The 24,622-nt window shown below is 41.3% G+C and overlaps 2 protein-coding genes and 1 long non-coding RNA gene across 5 annotated transcripts in view; 2 read left to right on the top strand and 1 right to left on the bottom strand.

Moving 5' to 3' along the window:
- CRACR2A (calcium release activated channel regulator 2A) overlaps positions 1-11,769 on the top strand; it is a 58,156-nt gene extending 46,387 nt beyond the window's left edge. Inside the window, exons 13-18 of one of the 2 annotated variants that reach the window (XM_020809236.3) lie at positions 228-357; positions 5,113-5,194; positions 6,769-6,883; positions 8,668-8,769; positions 10,994-11,070; positions 11,556-11,769. In XM_020809236.3, coding sequence (XP_020664895.3) covers positions 228-357; positions 5,113-5,194; positions 6,769-6,883; positions 8,668-8,769; positions 10,994-11,070; positions 11,556-11,646 — 597 coding nt within the window. In that variant the 3' untranslated portion in view covers positions 11,647-11,769. Of the gene's footprint in view, positions 1-227; positions 358-1,461; positions 2,605-5,112; positions 5,195-6,768; positions 6,884-8,667; positions 8,770-10,993; positions 11,071-11,555 lie in introns of those variants that run through there. The other variant, XM_078394117.1, reaches the window with a different exon arrangement.
- LOC144589467 (uncharacterized) overlaps positions 1-24,622 on the bottom strand; it is a 212,239-nt gene that overhangs the window by 168,957 nt on the left and 18,660 nt on the right. The gene's annotated exons all lie outside the window — the stretch shown is intronic.
- TSPAN9 (tetraspanin 9) overlaps positions 20,130-24,622 on the top strand; it is a 310,585-nt gene continuing 306,092 nt past the window's right edge. Inside the window, exon 1 of one of the 2 annotated variants that reach the window (XM_020809250.3) lies at positions 20,130-20,379. The gene's annotated coding sequence lies outside the window, so the exon portion shown is untranslated. The remainder of the gene's footprint in view (positions 20,380-24,622) is intronic. The other variant, XM_073000960.2, reaches the window with a different exon arrangement.

The following is a 24,622-nucleotide window of genomic DNA, read 5'->3' as shown; positions in this document are numbered from 1 at the left end:
TTTGTCTTTGCTTCACTCTGTCTTTTTTGTATTAGAGTTAATATTTTATGCTTAGATTTATCATTTTCATACTATTGCTTTTTATTGTATACTCATTTCACTATTCTTTTCTCTTTATGGACGTGCCATTGTCTCTCGAATCATAAGAGCCTCTTGCTCCTGGCAAGACACATGGTTGAGAAGTACAGTACAACTAACTGAACAGCTATGTTTGTGTTTGTTTGAAGGATGAACAGGTGCTTGGCCCAGATCGTTTATTCAAGATTGTTTTTGTGGGTAATTCCAGTGTGGGAAAGACCTCCTTTTTAAGGCGGTTTTCTGAAGACCATTTTTACTCGGGCACTGCTGCTACTGTTGGTAAGTGAAACAGAGAACAGCACACATATAGGCATTCCTGTCACTGACCTATATGCATGTTACAATAAGGGTTTCATATTCACAAGCGTTTCATACTCACTGACTGTCAGCCTTCGCTTCAGAAGACTGACTGCTAAAAGCAAAAAGGGGGAATCATTGTCAATATTATCATCCTCATAGTCATTATTGTTCTTGGACTACAACTAATAGAATCTTTCTACCACTGTTGGAGTTGAAAAAAGTCAAGTTTTTCCCTCACTGACTCCATCAATTTATATTTGATTGTCAGCATCCAGTGCTGTTGACCCAGAAATGGAGAAATAACCTCAGTTTGGGGCCAAACCTGGAATTCATCTGGGTTTCTTAACAGTCACTGAATCATTGACCTTCACCTAATTACATGAGTGTCACCATGACTTCATATCCTTAACCTGCTGAATATTTTATACTGCTATTCACCTTTATATGATTCGAGATTAGAAAGTTTTACAGTATTACATTATAATTAGCTGCCCTGGTTTTTTAAATGGCAAATTGGAGCTGCCATCTTAAATTGCTTTAATTGGAAGATTAATAGATTAATAAACTAAAACTCTATAGAGGGAGAATTGCAATTGGTGAGGGAAAATTGCAATATTTTTTGCTGGAAGTTAATGGTACATTTGCTTAATGTTTTAGATTATTTTTATTGGGACTAACAATTTAAGTATGCCATAGCTTTCTAATTTTGTATGGTAGCTTTTATTAATTAAAAACTTTACCTGATTAATCATTGGGAGCCAATCTCAAGCATTGCGGATGAATTTTGATCCGTAAAAGGCAATTTTTATTTTTGATGTTATTTTGTTTTTGGTGTACTTCCATAATAAAATATTTATTTTTTACGGCATGAATATTGAAAAATACCTGGTTAACAAGGGGCTAGGAGTATGTTTAAATGTAACAGGGCTTGTTTCTGAACAGACATGTACAAGACTATTTTAGTTCAGTTCTATGTATGCTTAGTAGGGGGTAAACCTAATTGAATTCAGTGGAACTTCTGTGTGTATTGTATAGTAAAATTGGTTTAATTAATTTACAATAAATTCCTACTATTTAATTTAGGGATGAAACAAAGACGGAAATCTCCAACAAGCAATTCTGGCACATACATACATACATACATACATACATACATACATACATACATACATACATACATACATACATACATACATACATACATACATACATACATACATACATACATACATACATACATACATACATACATAATTTTTCTGTGTATAAGACGCCCCATGTATAAGACATTCCCCCACTTTTCTAACCCAAAATTAAGACCACTGGCAGTCACGGCAACAGAGAACCCCAGGAGGCCTCCCCCGGCGGTGGGGAAGCTAGGGAGGCCTCTGGCGGCAGCAATCACTGCGGCGGGGAACCCTAGGAGGCTGAGACCAGCCAGGATGGTCCGACAGCTTGCCTCCCGACAGCAGTGGCAGAAGCGGTGGAAGCCCAGAAGGCTGAGCCTCCCTTTTCCTAACCATTGGGGTGAAGAAGCAGCCCCTTCACCACCAACGGTTTGAATTTCCCGCCCTTTGCCCCTGCCTTTTTCCATTTGTAAGTGGAAGCTCCGGCCACAAGTTAAAGCAAAATTTTGCGGCCGGAGTTTTTTGTAAGTCGAAATTTTCATAAGTAAGGATGTCCATAAGTCAAGGCCCCACTGTATTTAGTAATTAGGTAACATTTACATACCAGTAAATTATGCATCACACTTTAACTTTATTCAGCTTCTGCACTTGGAACACCCAGACATTAGGAGTCCCTGTTGTATCTGAGCACTGTTGCAATTGGTTTGTTCAGCATCAGCTGATACCAGTTACATAAGTCTCCTGACTGGAGACAGCTAAGCCTTGTGATTGAAGAAAGCCTGTTTGCAGAGGCAAGGTATGGGCCATTTTGTTTTATCCTCGGCTTACTTCCATGTATAAGATGACCCTCAATTTTTAGTCTATCAATTTTTGGAAAAAGTAGCATCTTATACATGGAGAAATATGGTACATACATACATACTGCTATTAAAAATCACATTGCTCATTATGAAACCTGCTGAAAGAAATTGAATCAGCTAAACACAATTTAATCGGTTGACTCTAATGTCTGAAATGTTTTCAGTTGTTTGGTTTGTATGCTATTTTATATCAGTTGTAAATGAAACCCACATCCTGATTACAATTTAGTAATGTATATGTATGTGTACGATAATCCATCTTGCTGGTTGCAACTATGGAAGGTCCTGCAGACATTAGAGCACTGAAGAGAAAGGTCCTCCTTGCCTTACGCAGATGGATGGTACTTCATCTCATGTTTTGGGTTGCTTTTGGCAAGATCAGTTTTGATCTATTTTCTGGTGACTATACAATGTACTGGTAATTCTGAACTAACTGAATGTTTTTCCGTGGCTGCCTGCACTTTTTTGACTCGTGGACAAAGGCTACTTTTTAAAAGTGTGGATTGGATCACAATGTTTTAGTTTGGTTTCCAGCATGTGTGATCACCAGTACTGAATCAAAGCAGCGTTAGGCAGTGTTTACCCCAATAATTCAGGGCTATGTCACTTTCATGGGAAGCCAATAAAGTGGGATGTCACTGACCAATGCATGAACAATGTTTTTTACCAGCTTTTCCCTGCTACCTGCAGAGGGAGTGGCAAGAGAAGACATGGAGGGTGATTTTTTTCCCCTTTCTCTTTACAATCCAATGTTGTGTCTCTTGGGTGGCAAACTAATGAAAGGGGAACCGCCATTTGCCAATAAATGGAAAAATAAATAAATAATCATCTGCTTCCTGTATGTGGATGCAAAGATTGCTTTAAAGGTCACACCATACTTTCCAGTAACCCTGTTTAGCCAGATGAAGCCTGGGATAACTTCAATGTCTAGTCACACCTTGAATTTCTTAGGGCCTCCATTTGGCATGACATCAGATGCATAAATTCATTTCTTCATGTCTTTGTTTTTGCTAAAAACAAACAAGCAAACAAACAAACAACAGCCACATGGCATGAATGGCTATTGGATTAGGTAAAGGACATGCATGAAACATGAATGCCTCCCTCTCAAGACATTTTGATCATGGTCACTCAAACAACTGAAGATCTTAGCTGCCCAAGACAATGATTCTTGGTTAGCCAAGCCTTACACATCATGTCCTTGTCCATTCATAATATTTTATTTTATCTGAACTATGGCATTAATGTTTCCCTTACCTCTCCCCACCTCTATCTCCACACTTTCTCCTCATATAACACCAGTAGGATGCCAAACTGCGATGAAAAGGAAATTAAAGAGAATCACTCTTTCTGAGCACTTTCTCCACATCACAGTCCTCCTCCCTCAGTCTGCTCAGCAGCTGAGCATCAGACTTGTGGAGGGAATTTGGGATAGGAACATGGGTATCTACGGCTTATCTGCTCCCCTGTGTTGGACCCGGTCTGTTCTTTGCAGGAGTGTTTGTTTTGAGTTCTGAAATCACAAAGCATCTCAAGATTTCTTAGTATTCTCACTTTGTTTGCAGAGACACAAAGTTTTTCTGTTGACAATTTAAGGGATGTTGTTTGGTTTGATTTTTGCTAGCTTTTCTGTCAGTCTAATGTCTTAATGCCCTCCATGGTATCAAGTGAGAGAACGAAAGTATTTATGGCTCAAAGTCTGAAACTTGGAGATATAGGGCAACAGTGGGTAAGACTTAATAACAGTAATGTCTCAGTCTTCTGTATAGACCCTACCCTCACCTATCACTATTGTATTTGCATAACTGACCTAGGCTTCAGAATTTAGTTTCCTTGGTGCAGATGAAGAAAAACATTCAGCACATATCTGGAAGGAGAGTCGTGGCAAGTGGACTTCTTTCTTATTAGGTTGAAACATTTTGAAACTCATCGAAGCTGTGTCTCCAGACTGAGGAGAGTTGGTAGGAGATCCCTGATATATACTCCATGTTGGTTTTACTTCCCCTTGAAGAAGCTACTTGCATGAGTAGCAAAACGTTTCAACCTAATAAGAAAGAAGTCCAGTTGCCATGACTCAACTCCTAGACAACCTCACCTGGATGACTGAAAATCTTCACAGGTATTCAGCACATAATTATTCACTTAAGTCTCCTTTGGGCAGTTATCTCTTTACTCTTTTTATTTAATCATAGAATGATAGAATCATGAAGTTGGAAGGGGTCTATAAGGCCAATGAGTCCAACCCCCTTGCTCAATGTAGGAATACAAATCAAAGGATATCTTCCAGGTGGTTGTTTAAATTTCTCTGGAATGCCTCCAGTGTTAGAGCACTCACCACCCGTCAAGGTAATTGGGTCCATTGCTGTACTGCTCTAACAGTTAGGAAGTTTTGTACTCATTTATTTTTGTCTGACCAGCCAGAGACTGAAAGCATAGGATTGGCTAAGTGTAAACTGTTGTGTGAATGGTATCTGAGATAAGGTGCACATAGCTTGTGATGCAGCAACTTGAACAACCAGCATATGGTCCATGTTTGTAACTCAGTAGAGAGAGATTGATTACACATTGCCTGGTACTACAGAAATGGAGGAGGCCCAAACACTTGTTTGCTAGAACATCTGTCTTCAGCTTGGTGAGTTATGAGTTGTATCAAGCTAGTACAGAATCATTTATATTATTAATCAGGTGTCCACAGGCTAAAAGGAGTATACATTGATGAGACAGCCTGAGCTTTGTTTCCTTTACAGGTGTGGATTATAGCGTGAAAACAGTGATAGTGGATAATAGCCGCATAGTGCTGCAGCTCTGGGACACTGCTGGGCAAGAAAGGTAAGGAGATCTCCTTAGCCATGTTCAACTTTTAACAACAATGATTGAATCTCTGAATGCCTTCTTAGAGTTAAGATAGTTTTTAATGTTTATTTCCTTTTAATTATTTAATTGTATTTTAATTAGCATATAGTTTAATTTTTTTAAAAAAATGTTTAACTTATTTTTAATTCAATGCCTATTGTGTTCCGCCTTGGGTCTACCTATCAGGAGAAAGCTGGCCTATAAAACAAACGAACAAATGAACAAACAAACAAAGACATCTCATGTGGAAAGTGGCACCACTGTGATAGCCAGCCAAGGTTTTCTGAAGCCAGAATTCATATGGCATGTTCCATTCCTTTATAATATGAGTTTCACTTCAAGCCATTCGCATGATTTAAATGAAATCTGTTCTGTTCTTACTTGGGCAGCTTCCAGTTGCAAAGTCTGAAAAATCAATATATATATATATACCAGCCAGACAAGGAGAATTCAGAAGCAGAAACAGAGAACAATGCAATGTTCAACCAGATACAGTCCTATCAGCAGCTTAGATAAAGCAGTCAGGGAGGATTCAGGGCCACAATCAAGCAACAGTCCAAGGACTGTTTAGAAATAGCAACCAAGGAAATATATTCCAAAAGGTTCAGTCAAACACTTTCCGAGGTAAGGCAGCAGCATATCAAATCCCAACATGAGTCAGAGTGTGCAGGAAAATCTGTCATGGTTCTACTGAAGACACTGTACTCAATAGCCTGACTGAACTAGAACTGAGATCTTTATGGCTAGACTGTTAGAGCTCCATCAAGAACTCAAGTGCTGGCATTCCATTGTTCAATCTCTATGTGAGGAGGGCCCTTCACTTGAGAAAATCTCATGCTTTTGAGAAGCTTTCTGTTCTAAACCTGAACCATTGCCTTGACTAGGTGTTGCTCCCAGTATCCTTGTCTGACTCTAGGGCCACATCCCATCTCCTGTCCCCTGAGGGTCCTGAGTCTTTGCGCTTCTCAGGCTCTAGGCACTGCTACTAGAGGAGTCCTCTATTTGGAGCATAACAAAAGGTGGCTCATTGCAGTCAGAGAAGCAAAGGTATTTGAGATTCAAAGACCAATACATGAACGCCATGGTCTAGTTTGGACACAGACTTGGACAAAAGATTAGGATGGATAACTGTGGTTGTGAAGTCAAACAATAGGATGTGGAAGGGAACAGTACTTTGTCATGACAATAAACTGAACCTATCATAACTATGAGCAAAGAAGCCCTGAAGCCCCAGACAAAGATTAGGTTGGGCGGTGGTTATGAAGTTAGATAACAAGTTGTGGGAGCAATTAAAATATTACAGTAGTCATAGAGAAAACTTTGAAGCATATTCACAGTACTTAGCAGCAAAGAGAGGGAACTGCACAATGAATACACCAGATAAGCTTAGAAATGGAAAGAGTGAGAAGTTATTTGCTTCCTGGTGGATTTTGCCTGATGTACTGCCTGCTTTTGGATTTTGAAGTTTGTTTTGTTGCTGTCTTGTCTATGCTGCTATATGGATCTGATGCTACTGATCAAATATCTAAACAAAGATAATGGGTTTGTAGGTACCGCAGTATCACTAAGCAGTTCTTCCGAAAAGCTGATGGTGTTGTTGTAATGTATGATATCACAGCAAGAGACACATTCCAGGATGTGAAGCAGTGGTTAGTGAGCATTGAGGTAAGTCTAGCTATTTAAATACCATTATATGATCTCTACTTCCAGAGCAATAAGACGTTGTTCCAGAGACAGCACTTATCCAGTTTTCTTTCACTTGGGAAGGAGAGGTGCTTAAAGACTTGACAAGCTGCTACAATACTATAGTTTATTTACTAATATACAAAGTGGGGCATACAGTAGCTAGAAGTATACAGTAGAACATACACTGAAATCCTGTTGCTTAGTATAGTCATTTGCACCAGACTAATGAAATCTGGTGACTCAACTACTCTGTAAGTTCCATTGATTCAAATGGGCCTACTTTAGTTGTGATTTGCTTTAGCTTAGCAAGTTATAACTAAAATGGGCCCATTTGAATCAATGGAACTCACTCACCAATTCCTCACTGATTCAATGGGCCTTCTCTAGTGCAACTTATTACTCTAAGCAACAGTATTTCAGTGATATTGTCTAAGGATGTAAAAAGTATTCACAATTTTGTTCACTGTTGATGAAAAATGGTTGAGACACTCCATTGGAAAAAACAACAACTGTCAGCTGCTGGATTGTTTACTCTTGCACAAAAATAAAGAGACAAATGCTTGTTTGTATTGTTATGTAGTTTCAAGAATCCAGTTTAAATTGGAAGTAAACTCAGGACAATTTATGCAGTTTCATCGGTATGGGATTAACAAACCTTGTATATTGTCCATTTTGTGTGGGACACTAGGCTTCTTGCACAGAACATGAGGTTTCCTGTATTGAATACAAAGTTTTCTGAGCAGGGGACTATACTTTTGTGCAAAATGTAAAAGTTTTGCAAAAAAAGAAAAACCACCTAAAAAACAAACACCTTTCACAAAAAACAAAGCAAAAAAAAAAATCATCTCATCAAGAACTGAGAAAACCAGTCAGCTGATTGGCAGGCCAGTAGGCAGAATGGGAAAGACATAGGAAGCCTTCTCTCTCTTCCTATGGGGGACGAATAAAAATGGGAAAATATTCATCTCTTCATATTCATCACGGTCTCTGGAACCTACGAATATGAATCAGAAATCGCTGATTTAATGAATCAGCAATTTCTGATGAATATCACAATCCATTTTTTAATTCATCCCCATGTTTATATATGACAAAATCTAGAATACCAAAAAGGAAAAAATTAAGGCATGCTTTGGGTAAGGAATACTTTTTAAATAATCACTAACGAGAGTCTCTTAAATGGCAGTGAAACTTGTTTGAACTGCTCTTACTTGACCACATGTTATTAGATATGCATGTATGATAGATTTTCTGTGCCAGATTTAACAGGCCTGATGCGTTGGGCGTCATCTTGGAATTTTGGAGTGAGACTCCTAGCTCAAACTATGAACTGCCCCTGCTAAAATTTATATTAATAGGTCAAATGGTCTTGACTTGAAGATAAATAGAAATTTCAGCATTTGGAAAAACAAAAGGCTGAAAAAGTAGAATGCCTTAACTGTGCAGCATTTCCATAGCAGTATCACAGTTGCTTGATTCGAGAAGTTGCTTGATCCCAGTTAAAAGAACATGACATTTCTATTTATTTTTAAAGATTAAAAGAAATAATGTCCAAAATTTGTGTCAGAGAATGGCACAATCCTAATATAATAATATTCCCATCTACCCATATCCATTTATTGCACCATGCTTTATCTGTTTTGTAAGAAAATACATTAGGTGCTGATGTTCTGTTTATATGGCATTTTGTGGTCACCAGCTTTTCTTAATAGTTTCATTGGGGGAAATATTCCATATTTTAATTGCTGTTTTGTGATCCATAGGAGGCAGCAGGGGAGAACATACCTGTCCTTTTACTTGGCAATAAAATTGATAATGAAAAAGAACGGGAAGTCCCTCATGCATTAGGAGACCATCTAGCCAAGGTACAGTAAGAAGCAAGAGTCCAAAGAACACATTCTTTAGAAACGGAATATTTGAATAAAAATGTAGTGCATGGTATGCTCACTTACTAGGGAATAATAGTCTCAAATATATGGCTATATGTGCAATTAATCAAATCTGCTTGATTCTCATGCATTATCATGTTATGATTATCAGCTTTTTAAAAACTGCCAGGATCACAGGAGGAGGAGGAAGATCAGCATGGGTAGCATTCTTTTCCTGTTTTATTTAAAGTCCATTTGGACAGCAAATGTTCTTTCTAGCAGGTATAGCAAAGTGCTTCCAAAATAAACAATGTCCTTTTGTAAACATACTGAACAGTGGAAATGGGAGGAAGCTTCTATTCCTTAGGAACCTTGAAAGCTGCCTTACACAGAGACAGACCATTGGTCCATCTAGCACACTATTGTTGACTCTGGCTGGTAGCAGCTCTAGAGTGTTTCCTATCCCAGCCTTGAGATTTGTGGTAACCTCTGGTAGTCTCCCATCCAAATCCTAAGTGAGCATGATCATGCACTGTTTCCATAATCAGTTGAAGTTGATTTGTTCAAGATGGTATGGATGTGATACTCTTTTCTCTGGATGCACAAACCAAAGCAACGGAATCTAGTCCTGTAAACTCAGGAAGCCCCACCTTGTGCAGCATTTCACACCTTGCAATGATTTTTAAGACCACTGTTGGTGTTCAGTTTCCCTCCCAGGAAGCATTGTTCTATAAACAATGACAATAATGGTGGCTGACTTAATCCCAGGCTATAGATAGCAAACAAGAACAACATGGTATGAGTATCTTTAATTACCAGTGAGACTTGTGAGATGGCACTGGTTTGATATATTAAAGAAGTATAGCTGGGAATTTCAGTAAATGGAACACAATATTCTACATTTGTTAATGGTCCAAGATACTTTTGGCTTATATGGAATAAATAAATAAATAAATAAATAAATAAATAAATAAATAAATAAATAAATAAATAAATAAATAAATAAATAAATAAATAAATAAATAAATAAATAAATAGCAAGTCAATTGAGATGGTTTTTAAACATCTCAGCTGTCTCTCTTTGGATTCTTGTGTGTGAAATGCCACACTATCAACTATTTTGTACAGGCAAACTTACAGGAAACACTGCTCAATAGGAGATAGCATGTTTTATATTCAGAAGGCTTGTGCATCCTGCAAAGCATTGTTTTTGGAAGCTAACAAGGACTATTAATGAAAGAAATTTTAATCACAGATTTAACTAATTAACCAATTGATCATCATTAGATAAATTTACATGTGAAAATTGCTTGATTTATAATAAAATCACATCAGAATCCTAGTGCACTGTTAATATCCCCATAATGTGGATATGTGTCAAGCTGTGAGAGAATGGATTAGAATTATTATTTTACATCTGGTCTTAATATCCTATATTGCATATTTCCTTATTTTCAGTGGAAGCTGTATATCTAATAATGGCTTTTTGAGTGATTACTTAATCAATATTTATTGATGAGTTTTAATAAAACTTTCATAGCTATGAATTTTCACTGCATATTACCATATTTTATTTGGCATCTCTATCTCCCTGCACTTGTAAACAGAGAGGGATCTGCAATCAGATTGTCTGCAACTCTAGCTGAGATAAGATGCCAAATACTCCCCATCCAAAACTGGATGCTGATTCTTGCTTTGAAACAAGCAGATAGGACACTAGTTACCTAATCGCCACTAGGACTGGCCAGAGAAACCCTTTGATCTTATGATCTAACTCTAAGGGAAAAGGGAGAATGAGAGGTCACCCTGCCCATCAGGAGCTGCTGCTCTCTGCCAAGAGAGTTTACTCTCACTGAAACAGGAATGCAGCTAACGACCCTGAGCAGGGTTTCCCCACACCCCCTGTGATCAACAGGCTTCTCCCCCATTTCACCACCTCTTTGGGGTGGTTTTAACCCCCTGGTCGGTCCCCAAACAGGTCAGAATTCAGCCCAGTGGACGGAGCTCTGTCCTCCTCCTGCTGTCTCGTTGCAGCGTCAAGCCGGAAGTCCAGATCCCTTCCACATCCTTGACCACTATTTGTTTATCCTGGACCTTTCCAGGCTGATCTTCCCTTGCTCGGATTAGCCAAGCACTATTGACGTCTCAGTTTGTGACTGTAGATTTCTTTAAACACTTGGTGAAAACTGATATATGCAACTCTTTTCCCAATTTGTTTCAGGAGTACAAATTAATCTTTTATGAATGCAGTGCCTTGTCTGGTGACAACACTAACAAATCCCTACTTCACTTGACTAGGTAAGAAAAAATGTGTGTACTGTTAAGAAGACAGTGTGAACTATAACATGCCTATTAAGCCCGAGCCTCTGTGCACAATTTTGGGAGGAGCTGGGGGTGAAGTCATGCCATTTGGAGGGTGGAAGCTTTATCATGCCTTTGTCTCCATTTGCCTTTTCTTTAATGGACACTGGCTTTGATAACTGCTGTGACAGAAGCAGCAAGAAGTGTGTCAGTTGTAGTTTTGACTCCTGCTACTACCAACAGAGTCAGTGGCTTATACCACTTCTCTGGTAAGCAGATCTTGCTTAAAACTGGTTTAGAGCTTCAGAACTCATTACCCTTAAACATGCTGTTCCAGTGCTTTACCACCTCAAATGAAGGTGGAGAATTTGAGTGCCCTTTTGATTCCTAGAAGCACCTGACTGACTACCTTCAGGAACAGAATACTGGACGAGAAGACCCTTTGATCTATTTAAGAAAATCTATTACGTTTCTTTCTGTAGGGTCTTAAAAGAACAAGAAGACAAGGTGAAAGAACAAACTATTCAGCTGCATCAAAGCTCTAAGAAAAAGGCTTGTTGTTCCCGGTTGTAGGGGACATGCATACTCCTCTTCCACCCTTTCAGGAAGAAACAGTAATTTCCTTCTACACTAGTACATGTCTTTTGCACATACACTACAGTATAATTGATGATGTTAGAAGATTCTTGGTTAATGATAGAGATGGACACAAATCAGAAAAATAGTGATTTGTTTTGATCCATGCTTTATCAAGGTTGACAAATCTCAAATTATGAATTTATTATTTTTTCTAATTAAGTTATGAATTGATTCATCAGTTCATTTTTGACTTTAAAATCCCATAAAATGGTCCCCAAAGCACCTAGAAATACCAGATTAGTAGGGTAACTTCCCACTACTCTCCTCTACAAGCCCTGCATGTTTGGTGGAGTTTGGGGCATCTGAGTTATACACCCACAAGGAGGACCCCTCAGGAAAGCTCTCCTCAGACACCTAGAGACAACAAAATCACAGAGATGCTTCTACTGACTCTGCTTTACAATCCCTCCAGGTTTGGTGAAGGTTGGCTTTCAGACATTCAAGTTATACACTCACAAACTGAGTTCCTCAGGAAAATGTCCTTTAGCACCAAACTTGGGGGAAGCCAGCCTTCATCAAAGAGGAGAGTCAGAGGAAGCTTCCCTGAAATGTTGGTGTCTCTAGGTGCCTGGGGTACCGTTTATAACCAAACAAACTGATGAATCAAAACTTGCTAAAGATTTGCTGAATAGTATTTATCAGGGGCATTGATTTGTATGAATACAAATCAATAAATTAGAAATTTTTGAATGAATTTGGAGATTTACCTTTTAATTTGTGCCCATCTCTAGTTCATGGGGGACGTGGTGGCGCTACGGGTTAAACCGCAGAAGCCTCTGTGCTGCATGGTCAGAAGACCAGCAGTCGTAAGATCAAATCCACACAGCAGAGTGAGCTCCCACCGCTTGTCCCAGCTCCCGCCAACCTCGCAGTTTGAAAGCATGTAAATGCGAGCAGATAAATAAGTGCCACCACGATGGGAAGGTAACAGCGTTCCGGGTCTAGTCGTGCTGGCCACGTTACCATGGAAACTATCTACAGACAAGCTGGCTCTATGGCTTGGAAATGGGATGAGCACCACCCGGTAGAGTTGGACACGACTGGACTAAATGTCAAGGGGAGCCTTTCCCTTTTACCTAGTTCATGATTTATGCTGAATTTTAAGTGCTCAGTCAATTTTCCTTGTGGCTTTATCCTTGCAAAAATAAAAAGCTTAAGTGGAGAGGTAATGAAGATTACTGGCTACTAAAACTGGTATAATTATTGTTCCCACAGAGAAATATTTTTCAACATTTGTAAAGGAACTAGATGTTAAGCTAAAGAAATAAAGATGTTAAGATAAAGAAATACCTTTGTATTCCTTTTCCAAAACTGGTTTTCCTCAGAGATATCCACCTCAACAACGAGACCAGCAAAGTAAATGTATGGACATCTTCTAATGCCCGAACACAAATTAGAGCCTGGGAAGGCAAGGGAAGTGTTTGGTATGAGTAGTACTAAATGCTGATGGAGAGACAAGGAGATCTGGGACTGCTGGTCTTGGCTCTAGCTGCTCATCTGTTACAACACTGCAAGTTTAGACTTTCTGGAATAGTAATGTTAAAACATCCTACAAAGGCCTTAAGCTAATTTGTAGAATCAGTTAATCCTTTGTGGCTTTAACAAATCAGATGTTTCAGTACTTTGAAAATGACACTTACACGATTCAAATTTCAAGAGCACTTCTAGAAAGACTGTACTATTAAACTTTCTGACTTGAATCCAGCAGAATAAGAGACTAAAACTTGGAATCACTGTGCCAGAAATAGGTTTTGAGCAGTGTTTCCCCCCCCCCTCCCTTTCCTTTTCTTTACTGGGTTTTGCTCTTTTTCATTTACATTGCCAATAATTTCCCTGGAGATGACAGATCTTTTCACACTTTCTGGGATCTTGAAAGATTTTTCCATAGAAGAGTTCCAAAGCCTCCCCCAAGCCACTCTGGACATAGTAGAGGCTCATCTGTTATGGGCCATTGTTCTGTTTTAGAATCAGACTACCTGCAGCCATGCCATTCCTGCTGTTATCATAGGGAGGTGGCTTGTGTGTGTGTTTGTGTGTGCTTTCTCTGGATGTGTCTGTCCGTGAATATCCACTTTTGTCCCACTGTGTACTGCTAGTAGCAGTGCCTTGTGCCCACTAACCACAATGGGCACCAGCCTCCAATGCCTGGGCATGTTCCGAACACACACCTTTCTCTTCCATCCCCACCCCTGCAGGTGGAGCTGCTGTGGTGGGGCATTGATGCAGGTGAAGCTTTCAATTCCCATCCATAGAAAATCTTTGTAGATGGTCAGACCTTCCTCTGTGGGTGAAGGAAGCCTGCAAATGCAACCAATATAGCCAGAACAATCTCTCAAGGGGGTGTGGGATTGCTCCCATAGGCTTTATAATCAGCATTGAAATCAATCTTATTCTGTCTTTATTACTAAATGAGAGTCCAGTGATCATTTTTAAAAAATCAGCTCTACATAGCTAATATTCACGGTTATCATTAATAAGGGAAGAGACAGAAGAAATATGTGCCAGGTACTTTTCGATAGTGTAAGCAGATGGGAAATATGTCAGTTTGTTACTACTTTAATTTTAGGATACAAATGTATAAATTTTGGTTTGCATTGTAGACATTTTAAAAAGTCTTTATGACTTGAAATAATATTGTCAAAAGTGTTTTCAGCATCTGAAAAGTTTGACTAATACTATCAGTTAAATGTAGTAGTTCATATGTAAATGTAAAACTTAAAATGGTGGGCATTCTTCTGTTGAATAAAAACTGATTATAATGGAATATATTTATGTAATACTAATTTAAATGATTTGTCAATATTGTTTTTAAATGTGTTATGGCCATTATTTTAAAATGGTATTTATCTATAGAAGTAACTTGGGAGTATGCTAGCTTCTAAAAAAGAACCTCACGGTTTCTTATTTATCACACACACACACTTACTTTTTTTGCTAAACACACACACACACACACTTTTTTTTGCTAAAAATTAGTTGCCAAACCATCATACTGTTTCAGTGCTATAATAACCATATGTATTTCCTCTACTATAACTAATTAATCTTATTTTTAAATACCTGTCATTTTTTAAATTTTATTGAAAATATAAGCTTTCATATTAAGATTTATCAAGGTTATTTATTTTAATTAAAGATAATTATTTTAAAATTGTGATAACCCAGGAGGAATTTTTTAAAGCTGCCAACCATTCCAAAAGAGAGTATTTTGCTTTCTGCTCTGCTTTGCCCCTTTAACTAATGTGATACATTGATTTGATACATACATTTGATACATTAGATTTGATACATTGCTTTTTCAGAACATTGTTTTACAAAACACATGCATATATGTATCATTTGCACGTTGACAGTTCTGCAAATTCTAACAATAAAACTAATTCTATCTCTATTATTTGCATTTTCCTCATTTAAGTAATAATTTATGGACTTAATGTTTCACTTGTGTTTGCAACAGGTCCTGCTGTAATTCAAAACATACCTAATTTTGTGTAGGTAACCCTAGCAAAAATGTATAACCTTTAGGATTTTCTAAATTACTTTGCTTTGGAAATGTTATAGGTTAACATTCCCTTTTTCTCAAATTTACTTCTAAAATAATCTTAACTTTACGATGATAATGAACTCTTAGAAACATCTTAAACTTACTTGTTTGGGTTGAATGGTACTAGTAAGATGGTGTTACAGTACTTCGAAAATTGTCCTTTTTATTCCAAATGCTACCCATTGTTTTTACAGCAAGATACTAGCAAAAGAGGCAAACATTACTTGATCTAATGTAGTGCTTACAGCAGTAGTGGGGAATCTTCAGCTTGTGGAAGCTTCCACCAAGCCTCTCCTCTCCCCCAACCCGTCAAATTCCACACTCTGGAGGAGTTAGTAGAGAGATGATTCCCCACTCTTATGTGCATCAGTGATCAGAGAAGACTGTCAATTCCATTCATAGCAGTACATTATCCAGTCAAGATAAGGGACAGTGCAGAGCCATTTGGTGTCATGTAGTATGGTTTGGTTCTAGGGTCATAACTAAAATAGTTATACTGAAATAAATGAGTATGACTATTACTTGGTCTGTTGTGTTGTATGTTGTGTGGATACTGTGTGCTCTTAGGTGGGCTTCTGGGTTTTAGGATTGTTATGGGGCTGTGCGTGTTTTGTTCTGGTTTCTGAGTGTTCTTTGTGAAATTCATTGTATGTTTATACTGTTCAATGACAATAAATGATGATGATGATGATGATGATGATGATGATGATGATGATGATGATGATGATGATGATGATGATGATGATACACCATTCATAACTAACTCATTCCGTTTATCTCCTTAAATCTATTCAAAATATAAGTAAGGGCTCGATCACAGTATAACCCCAGTTATACTGATTTGACCATTTTTTAGATCTTTTCATCATTTTCCATTCACATGCTGCATGGCTAACATTGATTAATTTGCCCTGGCAATTTATTTATTTCCCCCTCGCCAAGAGGGTTGTTTTAAATTATACCAATGATATATCACTTCATTCCTTATTGTTTCAGTATGTGTGAACATTGCTGCCAATTTATTTCCTTTGTGAAGGGTTAAGGATTTTTGGTGCTGTGGCCAATGCACGGCCTCTGCACTTTTACCCTTTCTAAATATATATCTATATATTTAAAGGGATATTGGTAAATTGCTAGAACCTGCTGCTGCTACTAGCAAAAACAACATGAATACATTAATAAGAAGATGGTTCACTGTCTCCCCTCCCTTGCAAGTGAAAGAGGGCTTGAAAGAGAGACATTTCCTGCTTGAATTTTAAAGAAAGGGGTGTAGGATTAACATCTACTCTCTCTTTTTAAAAGCCTGCTCTTCATATTGTGCTTCTTCCTCCTGACACTATGCAAAACAGGGGAAAAAATGAAAGCCAAGAACTGAGATGGAGAGATATGCAGAGAAATAAGGGAAAGGGGATACAATGAGTAAAGGAGGGAAGGAAAAAGGGGAGGAGGAGAGAAGGCTCATACTGGTCTATTACTCTACTGATATACCACTTTTGTTCTTAAAAAAAAGGACAAGCGGGGGCCTGATTGCCCCAAGAAGTAGTACAAAAAATGAATCAATACAAAATTAAACAGCAATGTAGCCTGTTATTGCACTCATTTCACATGCTAGCAAGGTTATGCTCAAAATCCTACAAGGTAGGCTTCAGCAGTATGTGGACCAAGAACTCCCAGAAGTACAAGCTGGATGTCAAAGGGGCAGAGGAACTAGAGGCCAAATATGCACTGGATTATGGAGAAAGCTAGAGAGTTCCAGAAAAACATCTACTTCTGCTTCATTGACTATGCAAAAGCCTTTGACTGTGTGGACCACAGCAAACTATGGCAAGTCCTTAAAGAAATGGGAGTGCCTGACCACCTTATCTATCTCCTGAGAAATCTATATGCGGGACAGGAAGCAACAGTTAGAACTGGATATGGAACAACTGATTGGTTCAAAATTGGGAAAGGAGTACGACAAGGCTGTATATGCAAAATACATCATGAGAAAGGCTGGACTGGATGAATCCCAAGCCAGAATTAAGATTGCCAGAAGAAATATCAACAACCTCAGATATACAGAGGATACCATTCTGATGGCAGAAAGTGAGGAGGAATGAAAGAACCTCTTAATGAGGGTGAAAGAGGAGAGTGCCAAAAATAGTCTGAAGCTGAACAACAAAACAACAACAACAACTACAACAACAACAAACACCTAAGATCATGGCCACTGATCCCATCACCTCCAGGCAAATAGAAGGGGTAGATATGGAGGCAGTTTTGCTTTCTTGGACTCCATGATCACTGCAGATGGCGACAGCAGCCACAAAATTCAAAGAGTCCTGCTTCTTGGGAGGAAAGCGATGACAAACATAGACAGCATCTTTAAAAACAAAGACATCACCTTGCCGACAAAGGTCTGCATAGTCAAAGCTATGGTTTTTCCAGTAGCAATGTATGGAACTGAGAGCTAGACCATAAAGAAGGCTGACCGCCGAAGAACTAATGCTTTTGAATTGTGGTGCTGGAGGAGACGCTTGAGAGTCCCCTGGACTGCAAGGAGAACAAACCATTCTGAAGGAAATCAACCCTGAATGCTCACTGGAAGGACAAATCCTGAAGCTGAGGCTCCAATACTTCGCCCATCTCATGAGAAGAGAAGACTCCTTGGAAAAGACCCTGACGTTGGTAAAGTGTGAAGGCAAGAGGAGAAGGGGATGAAAGAGGATGATATGGTTGGACAGTGTCATTGAAGGTATCAACATGAATCTGACCAAACTCTGGGAGGCAGTGGAAGACAGAAGGGCCTGACGTGCTCTGGTCCATGGGGTCACGAAGAGTCAGACATGACTTAACTGTGGCATTTCTATACACATTAAGAAGTTTGGAACACTCCCACCTTTTCTGGAACACTGTACAGCCCTTTCAAAACCATAATGATAGCAAACCATAAAAGACCAGCAGAGGTGGGACCAGAAGAAGGAAGAAATGAAGCGTGGGTGGGCTGTGGGCTGAAAGTGAATTGCATCACATCAAGTGTGAACAGTGAACTCCAGAATCAATCTACAGCCCCTGTGTGATCACTGTGAATTCAGTCATAATACAGACTGTGAATCGAACTGCAGCAAAGCTGAATCAGAGCAATTGAGCCTATCAGTGCAGCTGCAGCCACAGCTGCCTTCCTGCTTTCTCTGCATGTAGTCCTCCAGGCTTTATGTTCTCCACCATGCCGGAGGGAAAGTAGACACAAGCAAGATGTAAGTGAGGGGCAGGAGACAGCAGCAGGGCCTGTCTGACAGCAGCCAAGTCTTCTGGCCACCGGAGGCAAAAGTGCTCCTCCTGCCTCAATCTCTGCTTTAGACTCCTCTTCAACTTCTCCTCCTCCCCTCCCTGACAGCTGGCCATTGATGACTCCTTGCTGCACTTCATCTCCTTGCCAGTGTTGGCTACTGTTGTGGCTGGTGGGGCAAATAGTATAGCAGCCAATTGTAAGCACATCCAGCAAAACAGGCAGAGACAAAACTTTAGAGTCATGCACACCTATTCTCAGATACATATATGCAGAGGCAAGGAAGGTGAGTAAGCATTCACACATACACAAGGAAGCAGGCATTCACTAGTAACTGCCTCACCTCTTCATACACTCTACAATTCAGGAGAGGAACACGAAAACACCACATGCTGGAAATATTCCTCCTTGTTACTTCCCCCCCCACACACACACACGTGCACGCACACTCTACATGGCCGGGAGCTCAGCAAAAGGACAGCAAAGGTACACCGGCCTCAGGTGAGAAGTAGGCAATGGATGGAGTTTCACGCATTTGATGAAATCTCAGGGGTGAGCCGACCAGGAATGCAGCATCCCACTCGACTTAATGGGCCAGCCACTCCTGCCGCTTGCCTGCCTGCCTGCCCCTTTGCTTGCCACTCTGTGTGGGCAGCAGCCTTCTACCTAGATAAGCGAGTGAACAGCAATGATGGCAAAAGGAGCGAGGCGAGGTCGGCAGCAGGGCGTGTGTGAAGCAGGCGGTGCAGGGACGGGCAAAGAAGTGAGACTCTGCTAGTGCAGACCCTCCCAAGTTGGAGGGACGATCCGGTTCAAGCTCTGAGGCGGCCATTTCAGTCTGCCTAAGGGCACGGTTCCCTTTGCCCTCCTTGCAGAGGCCTCTGTTTAACTTCCCTGTCTCCTCCAGGGCCGGCCCTGCTATTAGGCATGTGGAGGTGACGACCTCAGGTGGCAAGGGACCAGAAGCGATGCATGGCGCGCTCCCCCATCCTCCCCTGCTTCACCTTTCCGAGGCCTCAGTTCCCGCCCCACAGCCTCCCGCTACTTTTGCTAATGCTCTCGCCGCTCCCAGCCTGCCTGCTGCTCTGGCTCAAGGCCGCGGCGCCTGGCTGCCCATTCCTGCCGCTTGCGCCACCCGCCTGAAGCAGCCGCCCGTCCTTACGCAGAACAGCGAGGCCCAGGTCAGCCCTCTGCAGACCGGACTGGCAGGCAGGCAGACAGGCAGGCAAGCGGCGGTGGGAAGACGAGGCCCGGCTGGACCGAGAGGAGGAAGAGGAGGCCGGGAGGAGGAGGAGGAGGAGGGAGGGAGGGAGGGGGAGACGATAGCCGAGGGGCAGCGGGGGCGCTGTTGGGGGAGCTTGGGCTCCCTTTCGCCCTCTTCTCAGGGTGTGCAGGTTGAGGGTTTTGCTGGGCCTGCCTTAAATCGGGAGACCGCGCTTGCACTCCGACCCCCTCCGGTACCTCCCTTCTCCGGTCTCAGCAGCAGGGACTGAACACTGACGCTCCCTCCCTCTCTTGGCCGCGGGAGATGGGAAGCCATGCCTTTCCCAATGTAACCGGGAGAGAGAGAGAGAGGGCCCCGCCGCAGCCCCGCAGCCCACCCGCCCGCCCCACCGGCTGAGCGAGCGAGCGAGCGAGCTGGAAGCAAGGAGCTCGCTTCCAGGAGGCCAGTGGCCGCGCTCGGCTTCCTCTCCTCGGGGGCGGCCCCCTGCTCCTCCCCGCCGGTCCCTCCCCTTGTTTCCGCTGGCAGCGGCGGCCGCGGCCGAGCGCAAGAAAGGCCGACGTGGAGAGGACGCCTTGCTCGCCGCGGCTCCGCCAGTTCTTCTGCTTCGGACCGGCCGGCCCTGGGAAGGCGGTGAGTCCGGTGTGCAACCTTGCGGGGGAAACTCGTCTGTCGAGGCTCTCTTGGAAGAGGGAAGAGTGTTTCGGAAGGATGGCTGGTCTTGAAAGTGGACTTTTGCTTTGGAGCCCGTTTGCGACCCCCGGGGCTCTGGAATGCGCCTGAAAAGCCCCCGCGCAGCGTGCTGGCTGTCCCGTTGCTCCTTTTCGCTTCTGCTTAACCGCATCACTGCCCTCCTTTGGCTTCTGGGGCAAAGTATAACTTGGAGGGGGGGGGGGAAGAGAGAAAGTCCTTTGGCTGGCTCTCGACTCCTCTTTTCAGAAGTGATGGAGGGGCTGCGTGTGTATTATGAGAAGTACTGGGGTACAGAACATGAGGGACTTGTTAACTCACAGGGAAAGTGGGTGATGATAGTTGAAGATTGAGGGGAAGATAAAGATGGTTCGGGGCGTGAGGGTGGGAGACTTTGCTTAAAGAGGATCCTGGTGGGCTTGTCTTGGATGAGGAGCAGAGAGTGATTCTTGAGACTGAGGCTTCAGGAGGAAGGGGCAGCAGAGTCAAAAGAAAGAAAAGGCAGTGGGGGGGGGTCCCCTCCTGCGAAGCAAAGCCAGCAAATGTTCATTCAGGCACACAGAAGAGAGCAGAGATTGAGGGAATGTTGGGAACATATCCAGGTGTGTACCCTGCTTTCCTGGCTCTGGGGCTGCAGCTGAAACGAATTGCTTTGCCTTGGCTGAAGGATGGTGGCAGGAGACAGGAGCTTATGTCACCACCACAGATGTGTGTGTGTGTGTGTGTGCGCATACATACATATATGGGCAAGGATGGCCTCCCCTCTCAATGTTTAAAATACAAACGAAGTAAAGTTAGAGCGAGGGAGAGAAAACCATGCTAGCCTATTGGGTGTTTTCCAGCCAATGCAAAGAGGATGTGAACGCTTCCCTGAAAGTGTGCTGCTGTTTCCTCCATTTTAATCCCAGTTTACTGCACTTCACAGGAAATGCATATTTAGAAGGGGAGGCCCAGAGTGCAGAGATTATTGGCCCCCTAAAGAAAGGGGCTTGATTTCTTTCTCCATCTCCTGTAGTTTGCTGAAGGGTGAGCGCAACATGTTTGTTATGAAAATGGCATGAAAGAGAGAGCATAATGATGCTGCAGTGGCTGTTTGATTCCTCAGCAGAAAGATGATAGAAACATTCAGGGGCAGTTGTTTTCCAGAGCTTGGCAACTGTTGCAGGGAATCTGTAGGGCAAAGAGCAGAGACAGTGGTTCAAATGGGGACTGACCGCACACTTATACAAGATTGTGTTTGCTTCATTATCATGAATGTAAAAGATAGCTCAAGAACATGTCCATGTGTTTAAATGAACCTGTGTTAAATATAGTGTACCACTGATTGATGAGAGGTTTCAGATAGGGGAGAGAGATGGGTAGGTGTTTAGGAAGAGAGGCTTGGGACAAATGTGTTTATTGTACCAAATTACTTGGAGAAACTTTCCCAAAACACAGCATGTCCACTGCTATTGCTCTCTCTGTGTCAAGTGCAGAATCAAGAGAGCATTGGGCATGGCCTGAAATGTGCTCTCATCTCACTGAAGTGATCCTACAGACCTGCCCAGTACTCTGCCTGCAGTGTGTGCACTCCAGAGCACTCTGCTTGGACATAGGTATGATTTTTTTTCATTATTAACAACATGGTGTAAGTCATTCTCTACATCAGGGGTGGGCAATTAATTTCTGTAGGGGGGCCACATGAAAAATCTGAACTGTGTTCAGGGGCTGAACCAACTTTACTTAAAAATAAAATGAAACATGATTGTTTTTATTTTAAACTTGTTAATCTTCACAAATACTGAAGAGGTTTTTTTGCGGTATGTTAAAGATAAGCAACTGATCAACTTTAGACAAAAAGCTATAAATGGTTTTGATGTCCAGCGGGCCGGACAGGAGCGGCTCGCAGGCTGTATGTGGCCCTCAGGCTGCACTTTGCCCAGGTCTGCTCTACATGGTATTACAACAAACAGTAAAAAAAAATACTTAAAATCAAGGACAACATCTACACATTTGCAAAAAGTAACTGACAAAAATAAAAGCATATTTCAGAAATTCAGAGTTCCTATGGCAGTCACGATTATTTATAAAAACTACCCAAAATGGAGTTTAAAAGCTATTCTTAATATAAACATACATAGAACTTGAGAAGATCACTTTTATAGACTATATCTCCCGGTGTCCTCCTGTGGCCATACTTCTTGGAGGATTCTGGAAGATATGGTCCAAAATTCACTTTAACAAGATCTGTACATGACAGCAGTATGTTTGGCAGGAATGAGTTTGGTTATTTTGGAATGACGTACAGTACTATATAGCTACCGTGATTGTGTTACCCTTGATGCTTCAGTATGTAATTGTAGAAACTGCAGATAAAAATCTGAATAATAAACCAGAATCATCTTCTGTCAATGAATGTTCCAAGACTGTAGCTGTTAACTCAGATATAAGTCTGCTTGGGTCTAGTTTAGGCTGGCTTCTGCTTAAGCATGAATAGGCTTATAGCTGCAATATTTTAGTGGAAGGTGGCATCTCTTAAAATAGAGGTTTTTCTTTTGATCAGAATGTTTGGTTCTTGAACATTTGTTTTAAACCTCCACCATAAAGCACAATCCTTTCTATGACAGGTTTAGTTTGCTAAAATCACTTTGCCTTCAATGAAAGGCAATTGGACAATATCCCTAATTCTCCATTCAATTTTTCTTTTTAGGAAAACTAGTCAGTGTGATATAGTACTAATGTGTGCACAGGTGTACTAGAGTAATGTTAAATCTCTAATGTTAAATCTCTGGTTGTTATGCAACAGCTACAAGTACAGTGGGGTCTTGACTTGAGAACTTAATCCGTATTGGAAGGCGGTTCTCAAATCAAAAAGTTCTCAGGTCAAATCTGCATTTCCCATAGGAATGCATTGAAAACCATTTGATCCATATCTGCTCTTTTCCGGCCATAGAAACTAATGGGAAGCTGCTATTCTGCCTTCGACCACTAGAGGGGGATATTTTGTTTCTTTTTTTCTTAGGTCAAGAAAGGTTCAGGGAAGGCAGGGAAAATACAGTCCAGGCAGTACCAGGCAGTCCGAAGACTGTCTCCCAATCCACTCTCTAAACCAGTGGTTCTTAACCTTTTTGAAAGAAACGCCCCCTTGAGCCATTGAGGAAGTTATCATCGCCCCCCTCCCTGAGGTGATGATATCTTACCTACCTACCTACCTACCTACCTACCTACCTACCTACCTACCTACCTACCTACCTACCTACCTACCTACCTACCTACCTACCTACCTACCTACCTAGTCTCCCTCCTCACCTGGGTGCGAGGCAGCGCTTCCCGGGGCGAGGACGAGAACCCAAGAGACCCTTTCCTTCCACCCAATACAAACTCAGTGCTCCCCTAAAGGAGAAAGGTGAGACGTGGCAGGTAGAAAGAGCTGGATCACATTTTGCACTTACCCTGCCTCCCACGTGGGTTTTTTTAGTTTGTAACTCAAATCTAAGTACTTAAGTCAAGTCAATATTTTCCTAGGAGAGCGGTTCTTAAGTCAAAATGTTCTTAGCTCGAGCCGTTCTTAAGTCAAGACCCCACTATATCTTGACTTTCAGGGTTTTTTAAATAACACTAACCAAGTAACTTTCTTCTCATCATAGATTTATGCTTTCAAAATAAGGAAAGCTTGAAGTAACCAGGAGTTGGTTTTCATATGGAAAAACTGGGAGCTCTGTTTGGTTTTGTTACTCATATTAAATTAACGGTTTCATAATTCTGTTTTTTATGCACCAGGTTCTAGCTGGTGGAACTTGGGATTTCAGTGAAAAACAAAGTAGGTCTGCAAGTGTGAACTATGGTAGAGTGAGGACTCATTCACACAATGGTGTTTTGGCAGTTGTTCTGAGTCATTCTGGTATTTTTTGTTGTAGATTGGCCTCAATCTCCCAGTATTTGCATTCACCCATTGGTAGGGTATGTGTTGCTGATTGTACTGTGAGGCATTGGGACACCCTGGTGCCATGTATCTCCACACAGCTGGTATTGCTTCCTTATGTTCCACTCCCAACTCAAATCAGCTTCCCCTTTGCCTGTTTTCTCTGTCCTCACCTTGCCAGCTTTGTCTCCTTATTTCCCCTTGTTGTCACACCCATCCTCCCCAATCTTTTACATTTTTCTTAACTACTTTTTTCAGTGTGTGTATTCACCAGTGCTTATCTTC

This window comes from Pogona vitticeps, chromosome 5, assembly GCF_051106095.1.
Source record: "Pogona vitticeps strain Pit_001003342236 chromosome 5, PviZW2.1, whole genome shotgun sequence".
Taxonomy (NCBI): Eukaryota; Metazoa; Chordata; class Lepidosauria; order Squamata; family Agamidae; genus Pogona; species Pogona vitticeps.
Note: the sequence above shows the minus strand (reverse complement) of the source record. Positions and strands in the feature narration are given on the sequence as shown.